Source organism: Sprattus sprattus (genome assembly GCF_963457725.1).
Source record: "Sprattus sprattus genome assembly, chromosome: 2".
Taxonomy (NCBI): Eukaryota; Metazoa; Chordata; class Actinopteri; order Clupeiformes; family Clupeidae; genus Sprattus; species Sprattus sprattus.
Genome location: NC_137921.1, coordinates 60313509 through 60337254, shown reverse-complemented (window position 1 = coordinate 60337254; position 23746 = coordinate 60313509). Strand labels below are relative to the sequence as shown.

Sequence of the window (23746 nt, the reverse complement as noted above, 5' to 3'; positions counted from 1 at the left end):
CCCCATCAGCTGAATGTCAGCAACGTAAACAGAAGCACCTACGTTTGTTCCAAGAAGCTATGTCGCTAAAATCTGCCCACTGAATCGAAAACGTGAGAAAACCCTTGCTTAAAATACGATTCAGTTTTACCACCTTACATGTTTGCGTAGCGGCGACTATGTAGATAATAGAACACATAAACATAGCTGGAATGAACCTGTTAGCCTTAGCATTTGTCTGTCTACAAACACGGCATGTAATGTCGTGGTTGTAGCCTATATAAGCATATTGCAGACCCTTTCGCCTGCTTCGATCTGAGATCTTGCCGTTTTTCCAAAAAATGCTTGTGATTTCTTTGGGTAGAGCTGAAATTGACACGGTTGAAAACGTGTTGCCACGCCATTCATACCAATGCTGAGAACCTGGGAAACGTGAATGCTTGACTGATATAGCAACCGTTGCTAAGGGGGGCGGAGTTTGCGGAAGGGTCCATTGGATACCTAGAACCAATCAGAGCAACCTGATACATTAAACTTTTATCGGATCCCGTAGGATGGACGTCAAAAACATCTTTTCGATCGACAAATGCCTTAATCGCGTTTCTCTATTGCTCTTTCAAAATGAATGCACTGTCAATATCTGTGAGATATGCATACTCACATTATACATATTAGCAGCGAGGCTAGCTAGCTACTATGTGTTTCTATGGATTTTTAGTCTAAGCGTTAGCAATAACCTAACAATAAATGTCTAGAGAGCTTCAGTTAAGACCTACAATACTCTACAACATTCGTGTTGCACATTCACAACTAACCGAGTCAATGTAGACATAAAAAAGTTGTGTAGATAGCTTAATTCACATAAAATATTTTCCACTAACAGGGTCCCGAGACGCTGCCATCTTGGTACAATTTCGAATCTACCGTTAATTCAACTCAAGCCATCTGTCCATCATCGTATGAAGCCCGCCCTGACAATTTGATTGGCTAGATCCACTTCGGCTCGACCATAATTTCTCCTCACCAGAGCAGTGCCAGACCGAACTTCCAGACCAAAAAAATATGTGGGCAGGGTTTGGTTCCGGTATCCAGGCTAACAGGCAGGTTCTCCTCCTCCTCTCTCAGCACCCTTATCTTACTCCTCCACTGGCACATTATCATATATAATGCAAAACCGTGCATGTCAAGATGACAGCTGGCATGAACTTGGTGTCCACCTGAAGTGCACTGAATAATATGACCCTCCACCTTGTCTTGGATACGCCGCACACATGTTCAATTATTGAGCAAGCTTTAGAATGACAGGGGTTGAATATATTAACCTTGGTTGTGACGCCCATCTTACTGGGTATGGCGTCAACAGGTATATTGGCTGCTCAAACCCTCCTCCCACAGAACAAATGCAGATGCAGAAGAATGGGTACCACATCGGTATATGGTGCTGTGCCGGAGGATGGGTACTGCATCGGTATATGGTGCTGTGCCGGAGGATGGGTACCGCATCGGTATATGGGGCTGTGCCGGAGGATGGGTACCGCATCGGTATATGGTGCTGTGCCGGAGGATGGGTACCGCATCGGTATATGGTGCTGTGCCGGAGGATGGGTACCGCATCGGTATATGGGGCTGTGCTGGAGGATGGTTACCGCAACGGTATATGGTGCTGTGCCAGAGGATGGGTACCGCATCGGTAAATGGGGCTGTGCCAGAGGATGGTTACCGCATCGGTAAATGGGGCTGTGCCGGAGGATGGTTACCGCAGAGGTATATGGGGCTGTGCCGGAGGATGCGGGCGTTGTGCACCGAGCCAGGCAAACCAACAAAGACATTGATAAATCTTTCTATTCCTGTAGCTACATGGAGGGGAAGAGCTTCTGGGTACAAATACACCGGGTATCCCAGGGCTTTGACCCGGACATGGAACCAATCAATGGCTCTCATGGCCCTCTGGACAGCCAGATGCCCAGCCAGTCTGCCAGTCATCCCCTACCTCCCTCTGTCGCCATAGTGCTGTTGCCACTCTTATTGAGCCTTCCCTCTTTGATATAAAAGTGGGTAAAGGGGAGGTAGAAATAATTAGTGCTGCATACAAAGTTTCTTTAAAAAAAACAGGTATAAACAGCTATAAACGCGAGGTGCTTCTTAGGCGAATTACAGCAGTGCTTTACTTTTGCGTTCCTTCCAACTCTACTTACATCCAGCATTCATTTCAGCGCATTAGAATTTCAGTTGTTGGTGAGATTCAACATATGGATTCATCACAGGCGCACTACCTATTAGAGCATACATTTTTAAAATTCAGGTAATTTTCAATTGTCTGGACAGCTGTCCATAAAATATCTGCCTTGCTGAAGCAACTAGTAATTGGATATTTAGGGGTATACAGGCAATTCTTCATAGCAGTCATTATACAGAAATAACAGACCTGCGAACATTGGGGTGACCCATTCAAATCAACGGAACTTCTCGGAACATTCTGAAGAGCCGTACAATAAACTGTTATAGCTAACGCTGATATCTGACATCTCAGACATGTGTGTTTCTGTGATTCTTTTATTGGTAACTGGTGTGTGTCCCTGCCCCAAATAAAATACATCGTTTCGCCCATTAAGCCCCTAAATGTTGAATTGTTGTTGCCTCAGCAAAGCAGGTATTTTATAGATAGCTGTCCATACAATTCAAAATGACCTGGATTGAATGAGAGATTAATTGGTAAGTATGTGTGGGACTGTAAGACTACAGTCTGAGTTACTAAAGGAAGACATGCAGAAATGATGTTCTCTAACCTAGCAGCTGGAGTGGCAGGAGAGGGTGCTAGAGGTTTGTCAGGTCGTTTTGGAGGTCCAGCTCCTGAGCGGCCCTTGCCAGGGGGAGGTATGGGTTTTTTGGGTGGAACCACAGGAGCAACAGGCTTTAATGGTTTGGGATCTGGAACCACTTTGTCACCTGAATAGAACAGAAAATACTTGTTAAGTAAAGGAAGTGGACATACAGTATAGAAAAAGTATGTGCACAGTATATTTCAGTTTTATATTCAGTATTTTGATGATGGAACATAGTAGCAATTGTCAAGCGAATGCACTATTTTAAGCAACTTCACTGCAGTCATCATTCCATCTAATCCTGCACCTGACATCAAGCAAACAGGACATGAAGCAGCGTCAGGGACTGAGACCACTGGGCATAACTTTGATTTGTAAAATCAATGCTTTTTTTTTTTTAGATAAATAGGCAAAATATGCAGAAATGTGGTCAATTGCAAATGTACCAATGAATTCCGCAAACTGGAGCATCATTTTAAAAGCTTATTTCTTTAAGTATGAAACCAAAATTCTTTGGTTTACAGATACACATCCTGTCTTGGAGTAAACTTGAGTTAGTAAGCTAGCTACCATCTGTAAGCCATCATCTTAATCAGCAAACGGAAGGCTTACAAACTAACCTATACTGTGAAACATTTATGACAAATGTGCAGTCATATTCACATTCATATATAGAACTTAGTAACTTGACTGACATATAAAATACTGTACTGTAATTTATATACGGTGCGGTTTATAGCCAGAGAAATACGGTAGGTTTTCTAGTAACTTTTGTCTACGGCCCTAGTTTGCATCATTACATCAAATTTGAGAAAGCAACATTATATGAAACTATGAATCAATCACAAAGAAACAACTAGAATCACATAACAAGAAACACGTCTGCCGGACATTTACTGATCTTACCTGTAGTTTTCAAAGGAGGCGGTGGCTTCTTTGGTTTCTGTGACATAAGAAAAAAAGACCATATTTCAACACTTGCCCTCTGTTCAGCCATACAATAAAGAATGAATTGTTCTCTATAAATGTTATAGAAATCAAACATTCTCCATTTTTGCCCTGGACTGGTAGTTTTCTTTGTGTGTTTGGGCAAACTCAGTGGTAAGATGTTAGGAATTACAATCACATAGTCTATTCAAATATACCGTAAATCCTCAAATAAAGACCGGATACAATTAGAGGCTGGGCTTCAGATAGTCGACAGTGACATGGTCGATAAGGAAAAAAAGGGCCGCGTCTGGCAATTTGTTATTGATTAACCTAAATACACGTATCGTAGCCTACTATTGTCAATCTTTTTCCAAAAGGGATCATAAAACAGTAGACTATGGCACCAAGGCGAAAATTTGATATTAAATTTAAAGAGAAGGTGTTGAGTATGCTGAAGAACATTCGGGGGAAAAAGCAGCAAAGCAGTTTGACATTGACCCGAGATGAATTCGATACTGGAAGAAGCAAAAGAATGAACTGAATGCAGCCAAAAAGACCAGAGCCTGACTAGCAGGTGGAGGTAGAAAGAAAATTAGCCTGGATAACCCCGTCGAATGGGGATTTTAGACAGATAGTCAGCGCTGTGATTGCAACTTCAGCAAACGGCTGGATGAACAACGGACTGACAGCAGACTGGCAGCAGTCAGTCATCGGGAAATTCAGTTTCATCCCACGGCTCCAAGCATGGGTTGCATATCAATGCCACATCAATGCCAACTCACTTTTTTTTTTTTATAAGGTTTCCGTGGTACCTTTCTAGTACTGGTGCATCGCGCAACATTAGCCTATATGTCTTGTATACTGTATTGCAATAAATTTTTTTTTTTTTTTTTAACCTTTGAAAGCCAGACTTTTTTCGCGAACCCCCAGGCAAGGCGTTGCGGACCCAAGTTTGAGAACCTCTGCCCTAGGTTAACGCTGTAGCCCAGGATGAATAGAACAACGAGGAGGAGCTGTTTAATATTGAACTTGTTGTTTTCAATGATGAGGAAGGGGAAGAGGGTTTTGAGGGGGACACCGAAAACAGCTGTAAAAAATGCTGCCTCATTGCTGGTGAGCTATCATTTTGGATGTTAACCTAAGTATTATGTTTAGATGAATTTTGCAAGGATTAACCCTAACACCATTTAGTTCAGAGTTTGTTTGCTCCATTTGACCTAATGGTAGGCTATGCCCATTCAGATGTTGCTGATGAATTTGGTTGTTGCGTAAGTCCTTTAATGGTACCAGATGTTTATTGTTACGTTGACACTGCACATAAAGCGCCACGCGCTAAACTTAAAGCTTTTTATTTGGCCGAGTGATATTTTTGACTTGCTTGATTGTAAGACTGACACTATGGTTTATTACTGACTCATTTCTAAATGGTTAGACTACAGAAAGTTGATAAGCCTATAGGCCTACTGGTTTCATCTATCGGTAGTGTTAGATTCAGTTAAATACCCGGTAGCCTAAAGGTAAATGGATGCAGGGAGTCTTGAAAGCATATACAATGAATGATATTAGCCTACTGGTATTATGCCCATTATTTGATTTAAATAATACAATTCTAGTAAGTAGAGTGGACAGGGGATAAGAGGCCTGTAAAATGTTTCATTTTACTCTTAATTTTTATCATTTTAATTCGTTATTATACTGTATATTGTTGATGTTAAGGACATTGAGTTAAGGACATATGTGCATGAAATGCGCTATATAAATAAAATTCCCTTGCCTCTCTTCTAGTAAGTAAGAAATACAGTCCTTCCCCTAATACAAGCCTGTCCCAAAAAAAGGCTTGTGCGCTGTGCTGCTTAAGTAAATAAAAGACCCCGGCCACAATTTCAGGATTTACGGTACTTAAGCCAAATTCAGCATACTGTTAACTTTTGGATACATCAATGTAAGCTAGGCACAACAGTGATTGAACAATAAAATGACAACTCTTGATACCTTTCAGTACAGCATAGTGCTATTCTATTTCACTTCACATGCTTTCACAGGAGGAAGAGCAATATGTTGAAATGAGTTCTTGACATAATCATACAACAATTTCTGATTGAACAAGAGCCATTCCGTGAGTAGGGATATCCTGGCACAACCCCTCTGTCTCTTAAGCAGTAGCTATCACTGCGCATTCAATATACTTTAAGTGTTGAATTGTACTAAATCAACATTCCATTCATTCCTAAAATAGAGGGAGCGCACAAAATGGGAGGCAACTTTTTATTCCGGCTGTCCACTCCGACAGCATTTGGCTTTTCTATTAATAGGCAATGTTATTCCACACTGATTGGTGTGACAATTTTGCTTTCTTCCACTACACCGACATTCTTTTCATTTGTCATTGATTCTTTAATAAATGTACTCATTAATTAGTATAATTATTAATTGCAACCTGCGTAGGGCCTCACCTTTATGTTGCCATGCTGCGAGCCAAGCATGCATAACACTCCAGATAGAAAAAATAAGTGGGGAGGAGGGGGGATAATGAATAAACAAAATCAAAATCAACAACAGAAATCATAACTTGGTGCCTTCAAACTCAATTAGTTGGTAGTAGAACCAATTTAACGGTTGTATAAAAGCAATATGACATTCTTGTTAGTGGGGTTCAGATTCCCTGTGGTTGAATCAGGGCAATGGGACAATTCTTTACCAACAACATGTTGAGCGTGTCATATTGCTTAATTATAAAAGGTATCAATCCCCATAATTAGGCGCCCATTTATGGACATTTTAAGCATTTGCTCAATCATGTTTAGTCTCACTCCATTCTCCACATTCATTACTTACATTGATTACTCCTACCTGCTTTGTGTCTGTCGGGTTAAACAACAGTATTTCAATTAAAATATTCTTCCTTTGTGTTAATTCTACATTCATTTTACATTTAAATATCCATTATTACAAAGTTCAGTCAAAATTGATTTATCACGATTAACCACAGCAAATTTTGCAATTTGTATCAATTGACAGAACATATATGTCATTGTACATTGACGTATACAACCACTTAAATGTTTAATAATTTATGTTTTACTTAATTCTATTTGTGTAATTTTTTTTTGTCAGACAATATAACCTACCTACCACAAATCAACAAACTTAAAAAATATATATTCTGATTAGGGCTGTCAAGCGATTTCAAGATTAATCTAATAATTAACATGATTTGTTTCTAATTGCATATACTAATTGGCCATGAGAAGCATCCCTCAGATTTGCCATTGATGTAAAGTTACAAAGTAAACAAGCCTTTGCTTTGCTTTGCATTACTTTATTTTATTTCATTAAAAAAAACATTAAATAAACCCATCTCATGGTTTGTCTAAAGCTAGCGAACTAACTTGGGTTTGATTACACCAACAGTAAAAGGACCCATCAAATCTTGCTAGCTTGTGAACGTTTGACAACAAAAAAATATCTGCTACTTCCAAACAGCAGAGTTCGCCTCAATCTAAAGGAATTGTACATGGACTTGGGTGGAGTTTTGGTTACAGTGGACTTGTGACGTGTGTTCCATTTCCTCCCTCAAAGCCAAAGGAGGTGACAAAGTCTTAAGCATGTGAATAGAACAACTTATGAAGGATTGGGTGTTGGCACTGTTATACTGGAGCTCTGACAGATAGACAAACCTGTACATTTGACTTGGTTTAGGATTTCAGACAGTCATTTTATTTGTCAGTGTAACAATTGGAAGTTAAAGCCTTTAAGGTTTATGGTAACGCTTTTACCGCATTGGGCAGCGTCAGAAAGATAAGAACCGACCAAGGCAGAGAGTTTGTGAATGCAGTACGTATTGCCCAACTTATAATACATGTGAACATGTTGAACATGTCCAGTTGAGTTTAGTTCATTTGTAATGGTGAGCCCATTCTTTGCTGTTTATGGGTTTGTGACGGTCGTGGTGCGACCGCACATGAACTCGCACTTCTCCCCATCATTGCAACCACTAGCGCACCCAAACAGACATGGATTGCACACACACGCACACACTATCACTCATACGACTGATTGCAATTGGATCCACCTGATGGTGATTGCTTATTGCCTACACTGGCAGAGGGGACACAAACAATGGTATGGGCCAGACCACCTGGATAAAGTGGTTGGGTTTACATCCTTTTGAGACATTATTTATTACATAGTGAATTATGTGGTTTATAATTGTGAAGGAATACTATGTTCGTGTCTCGGGTCCGTCTTGTCATTGTGTTTTGTTTAGTGTTTGTGTCTTCCCCCCCGTGTGTAAAAATGGTGCTGGCTGTCAGGTGTATATATGTCCATTGTTCTGTCTTGTTTAGTTAGTCTAGTCTTGTCTTGTATGTGGACCTTTTTGTGACTGCTGAATTTTTACCTCTACCCCATTTAGAGGCTTAGCAGGTATTTTAATTGATCTATGTAATGCTGCATTGTGTCCTCTTCCCCGTTTAGAGGCTTAGCATGTTTGTTAATAGTGTTTTGATACTGCTGTTTTTTGTCCTCTGCCTATTGAGAGGCCAAGCAGTTCTCAAGAATATTTGCAAAGCATAATAAAGCTTTAATCTGAACCCTTACTCTTGTCTCTGAGCTTTCGGGCCAAACCCACTCATTTCGACGGCAACCTACTCACTGAAGTTCTTGCCATGGTTCAGGAGAACATTTCAAATTGCCCAGGTTAGACCAAAGGCAGATTTTGAGATTTTTCTGTTAAATATTTTTAATGTCAAGGAGGGGGGGTGAGAACCTCTTGGCAAAAAAACATAGAAGCTATTAAGTTAGGGGAAGAAAGAACGTTGGACAGGACCTTTTAAAGTGGAGTCCATCTCAACCAATAAGTGTCCAGTCCGGTTGACAGTGAGGGTATTTCCAAGCGACATCACAAGGTGAATGTTGAATATTTTAAGCCGTAGGCCGGGAGACCAGACAAGGTTTAAGATGTCAACATTGCTTCTGATGTTCAGGAATTGACTGTATTGTGCGACATCTCAATGAATGCTGAAATAGTGAGTTTAGGTATTTTTTTAATTGTAATGCCTGATGACATATAAAGCAAGATGGCAGACACAGGTGAGGGCATGTTTTGTCTTTGTGTGTGTGTGAAAAAAAAAACAGACATTCCCACTGCCTCCACAAGATTAGTATATTTTCTATAATGTATTAGTGTTCATCTTAATGTATTAGTTTCTTCTGTTTTTAATCTGCTGATTATCTAACTGATTCACTGTCTCTCTGTTTGTATTTTCTAACTTTAGAGGACAAGTTTCCTGCCACCCTAGCTGTGACAATATGACCCTACTTTATTTCAGAAAGTGAACCAGACTTTTAGTTTGGCCTGCGCTTCTAGAGCATATCATCTACCACAAACTTAAGACTCAAAACTCATCTGCATTGCACTGACAATGTACCACTTCCTGTCGGTGGTAAGACTGTAATGTGAAGAAACTGTAGGGACATGAAAACAAATTTCATATCTCACAGTAACATATAAAATAAACTTTAACCAAATACTACGGACGTTTAAATGTATAAAATGGGTAAAAGATAGAATGTCCAAGCCCTATTGTATCTGTGTGGTTTCTTAGTAGGGCCTGAGCTGCAATGTAGTGAAGACCTATTGTAATTGTATGGTTTCTTGTTATATGTTTTCGCCCCTGTATGTTTGTTTGTTTGTTAGCAGGATTACGCAGAAACGCATGGACCGATTTCCATCAAACTTTGTGGGGAGATTGGGTAATATAATAATGGCAATAATTGATTAGATTTTCAGATGTCTAGGTCAAAGGTCAAGGTCACAAGGCGGAGGTTTGCATTCTCTGAACGCTCCCATTCTTGTTATTATTATTTTTAAGTTGGTCGATAACTCACCAAATTTGGCAGGGATGTTATGCCAGGAAATCTAAGATCTTTTGCGTTGATGGTTTTTTGGGGCGGGGCAAAATGGCTCTGTAGCGCCCCCTAGAACATTGCAAAAACCCCTATGCATTGGGGTTAGTTTGGCATTGCTCGACGAAATTCGGTACACGCCTTTGTCATGCCCAGACGCACCAAAAAGTGTATTTTTTTTACAAAATAAAATATTAAAGTCAATATTTCAGATAAACAAGGACTCAGACAGAGGTCAGGCCTCTTATTTCAAAAACAATGAACCGTAACAAAGTTACCAATAAAAGGTAAGCCTACTTCTTCTGTGCTTTCAGTCAGCTGCCTGTTGACATTTTCAAACAACAGTGAAGCTCGCTTCTTTTGCACAACACAACTTTCAATCCATTTCGCTGTATTGCGCTCACCATTCACTCAAATGTAACGTTAGCCTGCTACACAGTTTGCGAGGCCAAAAAGAACGTTAATCTAAAACAAAAACAAACAAAAAAAACGCAGTTTGCGTTAATTAGCGTTAAACTGACAGCACTAATATATATATATATATATATATATATATATATATATATATATATATATATACACACACACACACACACACACACACACACACACACACACTCATAGCCTACAGTGGAATCCTATGAGACAAATAGGCATGTCAAAGCAAACCGCTTGTTTTTGTCGAAGGCTCATAAATGTTGTTCTACGGGTCTGACAACATGGAGAGGATTCCTAAAGAGATACACCTGTGTCTGTTTACATCAATGACTGCAAAGAAACTGAAGAAAATCACTGTTATTACGGCCAGTGTTTTACCTTTCTCTTCTTCCAGTCTCTCACAGAGGACCCCATTCAGTGCCTGTAGTCCACTGGCCTACCATGCCTAGCTAACTTTAAGCACCAACCACGTATCGTAAAAAGTTTAACTTTGGGAACTTGGTTGTTGTCCGATTCTAGCAGTGATAAGACAGACATACTCAGATGTGTATACTTTAAAATTCCACCACCACAGCTGTCAGTGAGTGAATGACTGACTGACATCTACTGTTGCAACTGGTGTATTCTGAATTCAGTGTGATTGAAATGGCTTTCAACAGATGAACCAAAGTCCTTCCTGGACTTCCCAAAACCTCTGGCACATCTAACAATGGCTAATGCTTGTGTGAGCTTGTTCCATGTTTAAGAATACATTTTTGGAATGGCAATGGGATGCCCTTATGTTAGAGCCCTGACACTGTTAACATTGCTGATACTGTGATGTATCTTTTTGCTAAGACATCTTAGTAAAAACTCCTTTTGAGAAGCATTAGTTAAGAATTATTTGGAGAGTACAAGTGTATAACTTTAACACAATGTTTTAAACCTAGATTTCAGTATGTTTTTTGATTTCATGACATTATTTTAATCTCATATTATAATATTTTCCATCTTTGTATCTTTCCAATCAAATAAAGATCCCTTTGTCTGTAACCATGCCAAATGGCCACAGATTATGAGCATTCTAATGGTTATTGTGAATGGCCAAGCACTGTTGTAGTCAGGCAGTCTTGTGTGCAGCACTTACATGCAGGTACCGTTACACCTCTAACCAGCTAGCTAGAAGTTCCCCCAGGTAGAGCCCTGTTGCTCATATTCCCATTATGCTAATGTGTATACTTAAGTTTACTAGTACTGGGAACATAGACTGTATTCTGTGAGATGGGAGTATCACTGGGAGGTTGAAAGGAACGTCAGCGCGTTTAGGAAACAATGGAAACATGAACACAGAAGAGAAATAGTTCTAGTCTAAATCTTGGCTCCGATATCTCCAACTAAATACATTTCCACCCATTTTCACAAACCAAATTAAATTAAAATAGCCTTCTTCACTTCAAATAATACTGGTAAAAAGAGGAGTAGAAAAATGAATGCACTTACCTCTTTGTCAACTTCGGAGACCAAGACCACAAAGTTATCAGGGAAGACTCCTGATCTGCCATTTATTTCTCCTCGCCACCATCCAGGTTCTCCTGTGTCCTATATCAGCAGAGATTTAGATCAGAATAAATGCCATTATAACACGGGTAGATGGAATTATAACACGGGTAGATGGAATCCACCATTCTGAGAGTTAGTTCCGGGGTGTGCTATATTCTACGGTATAGTAACTGTACGACCTGTTTTCATCTACCTGAGCGTTCCATATCATTACGCACTCAAAAGGAAATATCTATCCAAGATGGCGGCGTGTTGTGGCTAATGTAGTGGGGAATGTTTCATGCGAATTAAGCTATCTACACGACTTTTTATATGTCTAAATTGACTCGGTTAGTTGTTTCTGTGCTACGCGAATGTTGCAGAGTATTGAAAGTCTTTACTGAAAGTCTCGAATATTATTTGTAGTTGACTTTTAGCGCTTAGACCAAAAACCCATTTGAAACACACGTAGCTTTTGTGCTAGGTCTAACAGACGTTAAGTTCCCAATGCTATTTGTCTGTTGCATAGCAACAGCCACACAAAGGGGGACTATTTTCTCTTGGCTACTGAAATGCGATACACAACGTTTGGTGTCTACAACTTTTTTTGTGCTGAAAGGCAGCTTACTGCTTACTTTAATTGTACTTAATATTTATAAAGTCGCTGGCAACCGTGTTATAAAAGCAATAAGGTACTCGAGTCAGTACGGTATCGTCAATAATGTACTTGTTCGAGGGTTTGGCGGCCCTCCGCTGCGCGTCGGGCCTAACAACTCCCTCGAACAAGTACATTATTGACGATACCGTACTGCCTCTCGAACCTTATTGCTTAATTATAACATGGTTGATTGGGAGCACCACATTGAAACATCTGTGCCTGCTCTTACATTGTAACTGTACAAGTTGCTCTAGTGTCATCATTGGTTTATTCATTGTAATTGTCTGTTGACTTCAGTTTGGTTGTCATCATCGTGGACCATTATCCCAGATCATCTTCATGCTAAACTGATACAGCTTGGTGTGCACATATCAATCTACAATTACAGCAGTGGCGCACGTCAGGGCCTTCTAAGCCTTATTTTAAGGCTTCACAACTTTCAAAAGGAAGAAACAATTATGCATTTATTAATAAAACATTAGTTTACCGTTAATTATCTATCCACCTCTGCCCGTTTTCTCAATCACTTCCTTCTCTCATTCAAAAACAGACAGGCTGAGAAACAGCTTCTATACAAGAGCCATCATAGCACTTAACAATGCACAAAACTAACCTGTATTTGTCTCTTTGATGTGTAATGTATATGTCTTGTGTTTTTTTTTTTAAACTTGTTTTTGTTAAGCTGAGTATTCATAGTGTAAATTTGTATAGTTATATTGTATATTTGTATTGTTTTTGTTTTTTCTTTTTCAATAGCACTGAAGTCTGAGAACTGCCACCTCAATTTCGTTGCAATTGTGCAATGACAAATAAATATGTTCTATTCTATTCTATTCCATTACTTGATTTCAGAGTGAGGAGGAACACAGTAAGGGGGGAGAATGGATTTTATCACATTTTGTCCAAATCTTTCTCTGTGTCCTCTGCTCTGCAGTCTGGTAAATTAACAGAAAATCCTCACAAAAGTAAAAATTAATATTTCAGATTTTCGAAACTGTTTGTCCATAACAGCAAATAGAGTTCGGCAGCACAACTGCCAAATAGAAAATGAACTCTTGGCTAATAGGGTAGGTACAACATTTATACAAGTTATCCTGAGAGGCTACGCAAGCGGGTTTATTTTATCCTGTTTCCCAAACCAAAACGGAGTCAAATGTCACCCTGACAAAGACAGAACTTTCCTCTAGTTAAGTATAGCTTTGAAATGATACAGTATGCTAGCCTTATGCAATTTAACTTGGTCTAATATTCACTAGCTGCACTAGCTAGGCTCGCATATGTTTCAAGGATACAGTAATTTCAGGGACAGGGTAATGCTAATGTCATGAACTAAAAAAAGGTAGTGACTCTCCAACTTCCTCTCCTGCTTTTCAATAGACCAGCTTTTCCCCCCCACAAGGATATGGATTTACTTCTTGCAGCTGTAATTGTCAGCTGAAGATGTCAGAACACGTGGGGATCAATTAAGGACTATATTAAAGGCGATGTTTTTTTTGTCCACTGAACGAGGTCAATTAGGCTGTTCTCTCCCTTGTACGTTGCTTTGGATAAAGGCGTCTGCTAAATGACTGAATGTGAATGTAAATGTACACGAACACTGCAAATGTAAGTGAATGAATAAATAAGCACTAAACCCAATTGCGTTAAAATAGCCATAGTGGAATAGAATGGACACATACATCCTGCAGCACCTCCACGTCTGCACCAGTTAAGTAAGATCTGCGTTTTTTGCTTTCCGCTTAGACATGACTCGCCTTACGAGGTGCTTTCGTGTGGAGTCGGGAGATTCTGACAGCACACATGTCTATGGTTGCGTGCCCTAATAAGGAGCTGGCGGGGCGTGTATGTATGCAAATCCACATTCACGAGAACGCGCATCAATTTAAGGAACTAAATTGAAACTAATCAGAGGGAACACAGCTGAGAAGACTTCGGCTGCTTATGAACGCATTTTCAAGCGTGCAGGAAAGCGGCGGAAGTGTTTCCCTTACGTTGTTTTTTACAAAGTCGTGTAAGAAACATTTCAGAAGAATTTCAGAAAATGATCGAGAATGCTTCTTGTTGAAACCAACACATTCATGGCTTATCTGCCACCCTAACCTTTCTGAAACGTATTATCTAGAGGCAACCAAGAACACTAATAATATAAGTAACAATAAACAACCAAGACAAAACAATTCATTAATAGACCGTCAGGTCTTGGCAGAGCATTATGATTTAAAAAAATTTGTTCTTCGTTTGCACAATGTGTACATGTCTGCTGAGGATTCAATAAAGGTGACGATACCTTGGTGAGAATCTCAATGATGTCTCCTTCCTTAATGTCCAACTCATCTTGATTTGTGGCATCGTAAGCATAGGAGGCCTTGCAGTACTCTTTCACTTAATAGTGACAAGAAACAACATGATTTGAACGAGTCTAGTATCAATTACAATCATAATATGTGTGAATATGTGTATACAAACAATGGTCGCTCCCATCTCAAATGAGCAGAAAAGTATCAACCAGTTACTTAAAATGATGTGCTCATCTGGTCATAATGAAAACTGTGTAATTTCCTCATCAGAGACTCCAAAGAACATTTCAAATGTCAAATGATGCATATAAAGATGGCCATGCAACCTGGATAACCTCTTACCTTTAGTTTTGCTGTCTCCGTCTACTTTCTGGGACTCTGTCATGTTGGAATTGGTGGGTTTTGCAGCTGATGACAATGATGGAACTGGCTAAAATGAAGAAAAAGCACAGATGGCTTTACTGATATGGCCAAACATAGAGACACTGCCAAATCTAGATAGCATATAGAATGTCTGTGTTGTAATGGGGCTATTCACATAAGACTGCAAGGGAGTAGGGCCACTTTCATGTCACCTCTATAAAGCCATAGAACATACTAAAGTCAAATACTGTCAGTAGAGAGGAGAAAGCCATAAAGGACCAATTGGAGACAGGCCAGGGAGAAGGAAAACGAGTGATACTGCTGAGGAAATATCCACAGTATTCCTCAACTCTTTAAAGTCATAGTGTGCCATAGTTGACCCAGTTGCTGATTGTCAACTTATGACTACTGTTTACAATTCGAGTTAGATACATCAGCTAGCCATCTACGTTGTAGGTGATTAGATATCGATTTCAATGTTGTTCCATTTAGCTGTCTAGGCTATGCATTAAGCAGTTTGATGGTCCAGGTCTGACCAACTCGCAAAAAGGTAAAAAAAAAAAAAAAGATCAACTATATTGCCAAAAGACATGTGTTAGCATGCCATCAAATCTTTCATCAGTACCAATTGTGCTGTTGTTGGTGTTTGTAAGGATTTTGCCTGCATTTTCAGTAGTTAGATTGAAAGTTTTTGTACTTCTACACGCTGTTAAGAGTCCATCTCCCTGCACATATAACTTTCATTCAATACTTGGATGTTTTAATCAAAGCTTCACTGTTCCTGTTTAAGCTAATAGCCCATAACTTAACCAATCACTGTTAAAATGATTCCAGGTTTATCAGACACATTACATTTGGTCTGTCATATTGTAGTTATTCATCTACCTATTAACCAGACTTCCAAATTGATAGTTATAATTGGATAGTTTGTTAAGTTAAGGTATTGTTAAGGTATTTAGGATGGTACAACGCTACTTACAAAACATAAGAAAATAAACATTACACACAATAAAGTATATATTTAAAATACAAAATAAATCCATGACTACTAATAATAACATGTCTACATCAGATGTGAACTTTCTTAAGCAAAGGAGTTACCCAAGCCAGTTTGAAGGATGTACTGTATTTTTTATGAAGATGTATAAAGTAGGCATACCTATTTCAAGCAAAAATGCTGTACTCCCTCCAAACATGCACGCAATTATATGCTACCTTATTCCCGCTCACAGTGAAAAGCATTTATTTATTATTTGTTTTTTAATGTTATGGTGTTGTGTGGGAATGAACACACACAAGTCGAACCATTCGATAGGGATCACACAAAGACGATGAATGGAGTGGTTTGTCACCTCCAGAAGTGGGTTACCTGGAGCCTCCAGAGACCAGAATTCACATGTTTCTGAGTTCCATGTTAAAACTAATCAGTTCAGCTGCAGAACTGAGACCATTGCACCACTCAAAAGACCAATGAAATGAACCCAAACATGGTACAAAAAAAGCATCTAACAATGCAATACAACTGTTAGTGCCCTTAATTCCATTTTCTTGCCCTTAGTTTGACCCTTGTGTGGTAAAGCACAGGGAGAGAACCAGGCAGAGGGCAGAGTCGGCAGGGGTGTGATAAAAGCCTTTGATAGGCTATATCAGGTGTGGCTGACCATCAAATAATGATTATTTTTGAAAAATAATTATATTTTTGGAAAACTTTGTACACCCAGACGTGTAAGTTTGAAATTTAATTTCAAACATTTTAATCATTGTGATTTTACCTTTGCGTATGATAGGCAATAAGTGCATTTTCCAGTTTCAAGCGTTTCCCCCAAACAGTTCACTCCTGCTAAAGTGACACAGACCATCTCAGGAGTTTGTTTAATTCTTGTGAGATCTCCTCACCAATGATTGGTTGTAAAGACTATTCAATAATTCATGTTTTGCCATTTTAGGCTTGGCCCACTTTTAGGAATGTATGTTATGTATTGGCAAACTGTGCTCTGTAGTCATGGGAGATAGTTTCTTGGTAGGCAAAAGAAGGGTGCATACATGCGAGTGCAGCAGGTAAAGAAACAAAGGTGTGCAGAAATATTAGATAACCAGATGGGGCATATGTGCAGAAAGGACATTAGACATCATTATGTGCCATACATTATGTCACAGGTTTAAAGCACCCCGGAAATTACTCATATCCTCATTCTTCATTTACATTTACAGTAAAGTATGTGATGTAGGCTAAGACACATGTTGTTGTTGCTGAATGCGTATATACCATTTTTCTTCATCTTAAAGTGTTTTGCAATATTGGAAGAGTTTACTGAATTTATGTGGTAAATTAAACAGATGTTGACACTAATAGTCATTACCTTGACTATTAAATCACCAAGATACTGTAATCTTTCCATTTATTTAATAATTTTTGGTTATGCAAGGTCTTCAACACCCACCCCACCTATCTCAACCACTCAGCAGCAGAAACCTTACTTTCTCCTTCTTCTCGTCAGCTTCTGAAGGCAGCCGGGGCTTGAGCTTCACGGAGCCCTGGCTGAAGATGTCGCCGAAGCCAACGCCTTTGACCTTTTTGGGTTGAGCTTTGGTCCCATTACCAGAAGGAAGAGAACTGTGGTCATCTTTGCTGCTGCTGTCTGCAAACCAACCAAACACACACACACACAATTACACATAAATACACTCTCACTACACACACACACACACACACACAACCATTCCATAGCCAACTCTAATCACAGACAGGGAAATATACATGAAATACAAACATTAGGGGATCTCCAGATATGTTGTTTTGACACATGAGTATTATATTAGCAGTGTATTACTATATAAATAATATATATTATTATATTAACAGTAAGATGTTCAACATGTGTATTACATTAACAGTAAGATGTTCCACATGAGTATTATATTAACAGTTAGATGTTACACATGTGTATTATATTAGAAGTTTACTATTATATTGATAATATATATTATTATATTAACAGTAAGATGTTCCACATGTGTATTTTATAAGCAGTGTATTATTATATTAATAATATATATTATATTAACAGTAAGATGTTACACATGTGTATTATATTAACAGTGAGATGTTCCACATGTGTATTATATTAACAGTGAGATGTAACACATGTATATTATATTAACAGTAAGATGTTACACATGTGTATTATATTAACAGTAAGATGTTTCCCATGTATATTATATTAACAGTAAGATGTTACACATTCATGCATTAGCAGCCCATTATGCAAAAATGAACACAAAGCTTGGAATGGTTGTGCCATGATGACGCTGACGCTTAAACTGGACAGATAGCTATTGAGAAATGAATTACAACATTTCACCACATTTACACGGTCTGTTTTGTTTAAGGACTGCAACCAAGTTTGTTTTGATGTTTGGGCTGTTATACTGAGACATTGGAAATCACCCGCAGTGCCAACACGTCAAGAATGGAGGCTGCTAAAGAGGGAAACAGCTTAATTTGAAGTTATCTTAGCCAGGATGGGGGTAAAAGGGGCATGTGAAGAAAAACATCACATCTATCTCCATCTATTCTTGCATCTGAAAACCATTTCTGCATTTTGAATCAGAGCAACTGTCTGTTATTTTACACATACTGCACCCATTGCTTGGTCTAAAGGTTAAATAAAACAATCAATACAACTACCCATTTAGAAGTTGTTGAGATATAAATGATTGCAATGGTATCATGAATGTGGTCAGTTGGTACAATAGGCTATTCTTTGGCAAACTGGTCACTTTGTTGATATTTACCAATTCATTTGTGTGATTCTTGGGCCATCTAATATGCACTGCTCTTTTGCCACTGGCTGCAATACACGCCCAAAGTATAATCGATCCACCGGTTGTTCTATTCATGAAATTCATTGCAGCCAAAAATTTCTATTTTAACTTAATCAGTTCTCTGCAGTTGCTATTTACGTACTTAAGTTATCTTTGTTTATTGTTTCCATGGTAACAGGAGCAGCCAGAATAATTTGCTTTTCTGTTGGCCATTTCTGATATGCAGCACATGAAGGTACGAGGTACATCTAGTTTCTTCACCCGATCTACCTGTAGAAACTTTTTTAGCAACAAACACTCAAGGCGAGTTTGGTGTAAGAAGGACTACTATACTGAAAATAATCCAATCCTCACTGATGAGTATGGTGAAGGGTCTGTGATTATTTGGGGTTGACTTTGCTCCAAGGGCCTGGGAACCTTAGGTTGCATGGCATCACGGACTCCATGAAATACCAGGACATATTAAATCAAAATCAGGCTGCCTCTGCCAAGAAACTAAAACAGGGTCATCATTGAGTCTTCCAGTAGGACAATGATCCAAAACATATGTCAACATAAACACAAAAATGGCTTACTGAACACAAAAATCAAGCTTCTGCCATGACCATTTCAGTCCCCTGACCTTAAAGCAAGGTGAGCTAAGGATGAGACTGCACAAGAGAGGGCCTAACACTAACCCTAACCCTGGAAAATCTGGAGATTCTATAAAGAGGAATGGCCTCAAATTCCTTGTTCTGTATTTGTCCAACCTTATAAGATGTTATAGAAGACGACTTAGTTCTGTTTTACAGGCAAAGGGAGGTTGTAGAAAGTATTAAATGTTCCAGGTGCCAATAACTGTTCACATGCGGTTTTGTTCAAAATAATGATTTCTCTCACACAGGATACTTTTACTTGATGTTTATGGATTTCAGTGTGTCACTCATTATTTCAGTATGAGTGTAAACTTATTCACCAAAAGGCTTTTTACTCATCTTTACGTGTCAATAGTTGTGGAGGGGACCTGTATGCGTGAATGACAGTTAAATGTCTACTGTCATGTCAACTTCACTTTCTGTTTTTTTATTTTTCAAAATTCTTCCAGGTTTTCCATGACCCGTGTAAACCCTGACACCAGTACTGTTAGCTAATCTTGCTAGTCAGCTATGGAAAGTTAGCCAACTGTTTTGAAGAGCAATAAAGCTAGTTGTGTCACATGTCATTTGTACCATCATTAAACACAACACAGAGAGGGAGGGCAAACTTCCGCTTCATGTAAATATAATCCCATAAAGCTGCCCTGCATTTTCAATGGTTTCAAACTAGAGGCTGACATTTTTCAGGACTTCTGTGGGTCACAGGATTCCTGTGGGATTCCCTCAGGATGGGAGTCAATTCCACAAGCCATCACCTGACTGCAATGGGACAGGAAGCAGGTGGGACAGGAATCATACAACCCTAGGTCAGTATTAAAACTCTGTCAACGGTTAATAAGATGTGTAAAGTAGTTATCACACACGCCACTGACTGGGGGTCAAGTAGCCCGATGCCAGGTGGTCAAATCTTGAACCAACATACCGGCAAGATTATGTGACTAAATAAATATTTTTTTTAGTTATCTAAGGTAAGGATAGCAAGAACATCAAATTCAAATATCAAAATCATTACATTGCCTAATGACTTACCCACCTCAAAAAATGTTTTAAAAATAAAAACGGGCAAGGTCTGCATGTGACTGGGATGGGAGTCCCCGACAGGAGTACTTTTGTGGGAGAGGGATGGGACAGGAGATAATATCCACTACCATGTCACCTTCTACTTCAAGAACCCAAAAGATATGCTAATGACCAATTAACATACAAACGGCTGAGACTGCGTCACAATATGAAGGTCTGTGCTGAAAGTGTTTGCATTGTACACCACACTGATTTCCTGAACACTCATGACCAATACAGGAGCTCGATTTGGACCATCTCTTATAGGCGGATTTACTAGTCAACTCTTCCCTGATAGTGGACTCAAGAGTATGTTAAAGCACAGAGCATATCTGTTGAGGTCAACTAGTGAAAATGTAAAGAGTATTGGATGGCATATATATGAGGTGATCATGGTGAGGCAATGTGTAATATGCTTGCTCTCTGCCCCTAACTTCAGGAACACATTACTCTCTAAAATTCATGGAATGAGATTATAGCAATCTGTTTCACGTTCATATTGATTTATTGGGTTATTTGAAAAGGAATGAATGAGAATAGGCTTCGAGGAATCTGTAGCCATGTGTCTACCCTCTAGGCAGTGCGAACTAGCTCTTATAAATGAGCTTTTATGATCATCCCATCAGAATTTGATGGTAATTAAACATCCATAAATATTGTATTCATTTCAGCAAGATGTGTTTTCTATAGAAATATGTTGAGATTAGATCCTCAAGTGTTGTGGATCATGACAAGTATCGTTTATAAAAACCTGCCTGCATTTTGTTTGGAACAAGGGGCATGTATAGTATTTTGTTAAAGGAAAACGTTAGGATTTCTTAAAATGGCTATACGATGGAATCCTATGACAGTTAACCGCTTGATTTGTACAATACATATTTTTGTGTCAAACAAAATGCAAATAATCCCTACAGAGATACATAGATGCGTCTGTTTACCTCAAAAATAGTAAAAAGAAGAGGAAAACGTACTGAAGAAAACGTACAAAGTTGTAGAAATGAGTGTACCATCCGTGTTTTATCAATCTCTTCTCATGGGCTCTGAGGCACAGGCTTCCCTCAGAGGATTCCACAGTGTTTTGAGGCTGCTGGCCTTAGTGTTCTAATTGAATACTGGACCAATTTCAATATTCAAGTGTCTCTAAGCCCGCCTTTCACCTTGAACCTTGCCCGGATTTGGCCCGATGGGGCTTGTGTGCCTTTGTAACAGTCATAAACAACAACAACCAGGTCAAGAAATACGGTTAACACAGCTACACCCCAGCTGACTAAACATGTGTGTATGTGTGTGTGTCATCAGTGGACAGCTGCATTGTAAGATTACACTAAAACATATTTTTTGTCTATTGAGAGATACTAAAAGTTATGGCAATGTAGCCCTGGAGCATCTCTGATGACTTTATGTAGTTAAATGGTATCTGGGCTCAGTGCATCTGTACCTGGTTCAGTGGTACCATTGTCTGGTGCATCTGCTTCATCACTTTCCTCCATTTCTTTCACAAAGTTGGAGGGAAAGAGACCAAACTTCCCATTCAAGAGACCACTCCACCACCCCTCCTCCACCTGTAAAGAAAGATTTCACAGTTCACATCCTCAACCACATCAGCCATAATACATTACCACTACTGTCTAGAGCTGGCCTTTTCAATCCTGGTCAACACTGTTCAGAAAGTTTTCCTTTTCTATCCTCTGTACACTTACTCTGCACAACTCATGATATGAATACACCTGATTTAGTTGGTCTTGTGCTGCACAGACCTAGATTACGTATTGCCTGTCTGTTTTCTACAATCTGAGTGTCTACAGGCAATACAATTAGAAAAAAATACCAACATTACATTGTTACAGAACAATACATTAAAATCTATTTTCATTTGAATATCCTTAGGTTGTATCTAAATCTAAATATGATAGAAACAACCACAAAAGCAAAGGTAATTTCAATTAGTTTAACAAGGAAAATATTGCATTTAAATTAAGATCAGCTCACTTCTTCTGTGACCTCAATGATGTCTCCCATTTTTAATTCCAGCTCATCCTCGTTCTGAGGTACATATTCAAATAGAGCCTTGCACAGACGCTTCTTGGGCTCTGGAAAAAGCAAAAAAAAAAACACATTTATTTTATTAATATATTTATTCTAAAATAACAGCAGCAGAACATTTCATAAGATTCACCAACTGTGGTCAAAGAATACAGAACTTTCTTTTACCGTCAGTACTTTCTAGCAGTGACTGACGCCCACAAAAAAGCATCATCAAGGATCAGTTATCAGCAAAAGGTTTGACAAGGATGAGAGGTGGCAGAAAATACAAACAGAGAAGTGCAGCTTACATTTGAACTACATTTAATAAAGACACAAAACTAATTTTAAACTCAATTGTAGTATCCACAGGATCAGCAGAACATATGTGATCAAATTCAAAACTTTCGGATAAGAGGCAGTAAGAAGTTTGTATGGTCCAAAAGATACAAATATCTACCGGTCCACAAACTTAGAACCTAATAGAACCTAACATTTCAAAGAAGTCTGTGGATCTGGGAAGTATATACTAAGACACTCAGATAATATTCAGATTTTGGCAGCCACTGAAATGCTTTAAAAAAAGTACTGCTCCTGGGCAAAAAGGAATAGCTTCCATTATCCCAAGAGCACTATAAATTCATGGTTGGGTGAAGAATAGAAACATGCATTCACAGAAGATAGCCGGAACATAGATGGCACAGAGCTTAGGCAGTTGATACAACTCCACATTGAGTGACTGGACAGGTTGCTGAGCTTAAGCAATATAGTGTTATTGCTGTCAAGATAAGATTGATAAGATCCTTCAGCCAGAAGTGGGGCGACGGTGGTACAGGAGGTAGAGAACTCGTTTAGTAATCAGAAAGTTGCTAGTTCGATTTCCTGTCGAAGTGTCCTTGAGCAAGACACTGAAACCCTAATTGCTCCTGTTGGCCATCAGGGTAAAATGTAAAATGTATATACATCTTTGTAAGTCGCTTTGGATAAAAGCGTCTGCTAAATTTTAAATTTAAAAGGTGCTTGCATATTGAGCTAAAGATTTGGACGATTGGGCCACATAGCGTGCCATCAATTAGAGGTGAAGAAATTTGAGAGGTTTGTTAACTAGGCAATTAGGCAGTTGAGTGACCAAGGATATGTTTGAGATCTTAGAGCAAACATTATTAAGGCTATCAATACCATTGATATTTTCCTGGTAAATTTAGTTAATTGTGATGCTTGCAGTTTGTTCTTTGGTCTTTGACTTTCTATGCAGCATTGGGATATCACATAATTTTGTCCTAAAAGGTATGG

The 23746-nt window shown here is 38.9% G+C and overlaps 1 protein-coding gene across 2 annotated transcripts in view; it reads right to left on the bottom strand.

The window, feature by feature from the left end:
- The window catches only part of cd2ap (CD2-associated protein), a 52984-nt gene that overhangs the window by 9539 nt on the left and 19699 nt on the right, over nt 1-23746 (bottom strand). For both annotated transcript variants that reach the window (XM_080860777.1, XM_080860778.1), the window contains exons 4-11: nt 22421-22521; nt 21870-21993; nt 17391-17551; nt 14892-14979; nt 14540-14634; nt 11556-11654; nt 3708-3744; nt 2766-2925 (exon numbers count right to left, since the gene is read on the bottom strand). In XM_080860777.1, coding sequence (XP_080716903.1) covers nt 2766-2925; nt 3708-3744; nt 11556-11654; nt 14540-14634; nt 14892-14979; nt 17391-17551; nt 21870-21993; nt 22421-22521 — 865 coding nt within the window. The remainder of the gene's footprint in view (nt 1-2765; nt 2926-3707; nt 3745-11555; nt 11655-14539; nt 14635-14891; nt 14980-17390; nt 17552-21869; nt 21994-22420; nt 22522-23746) is intronic.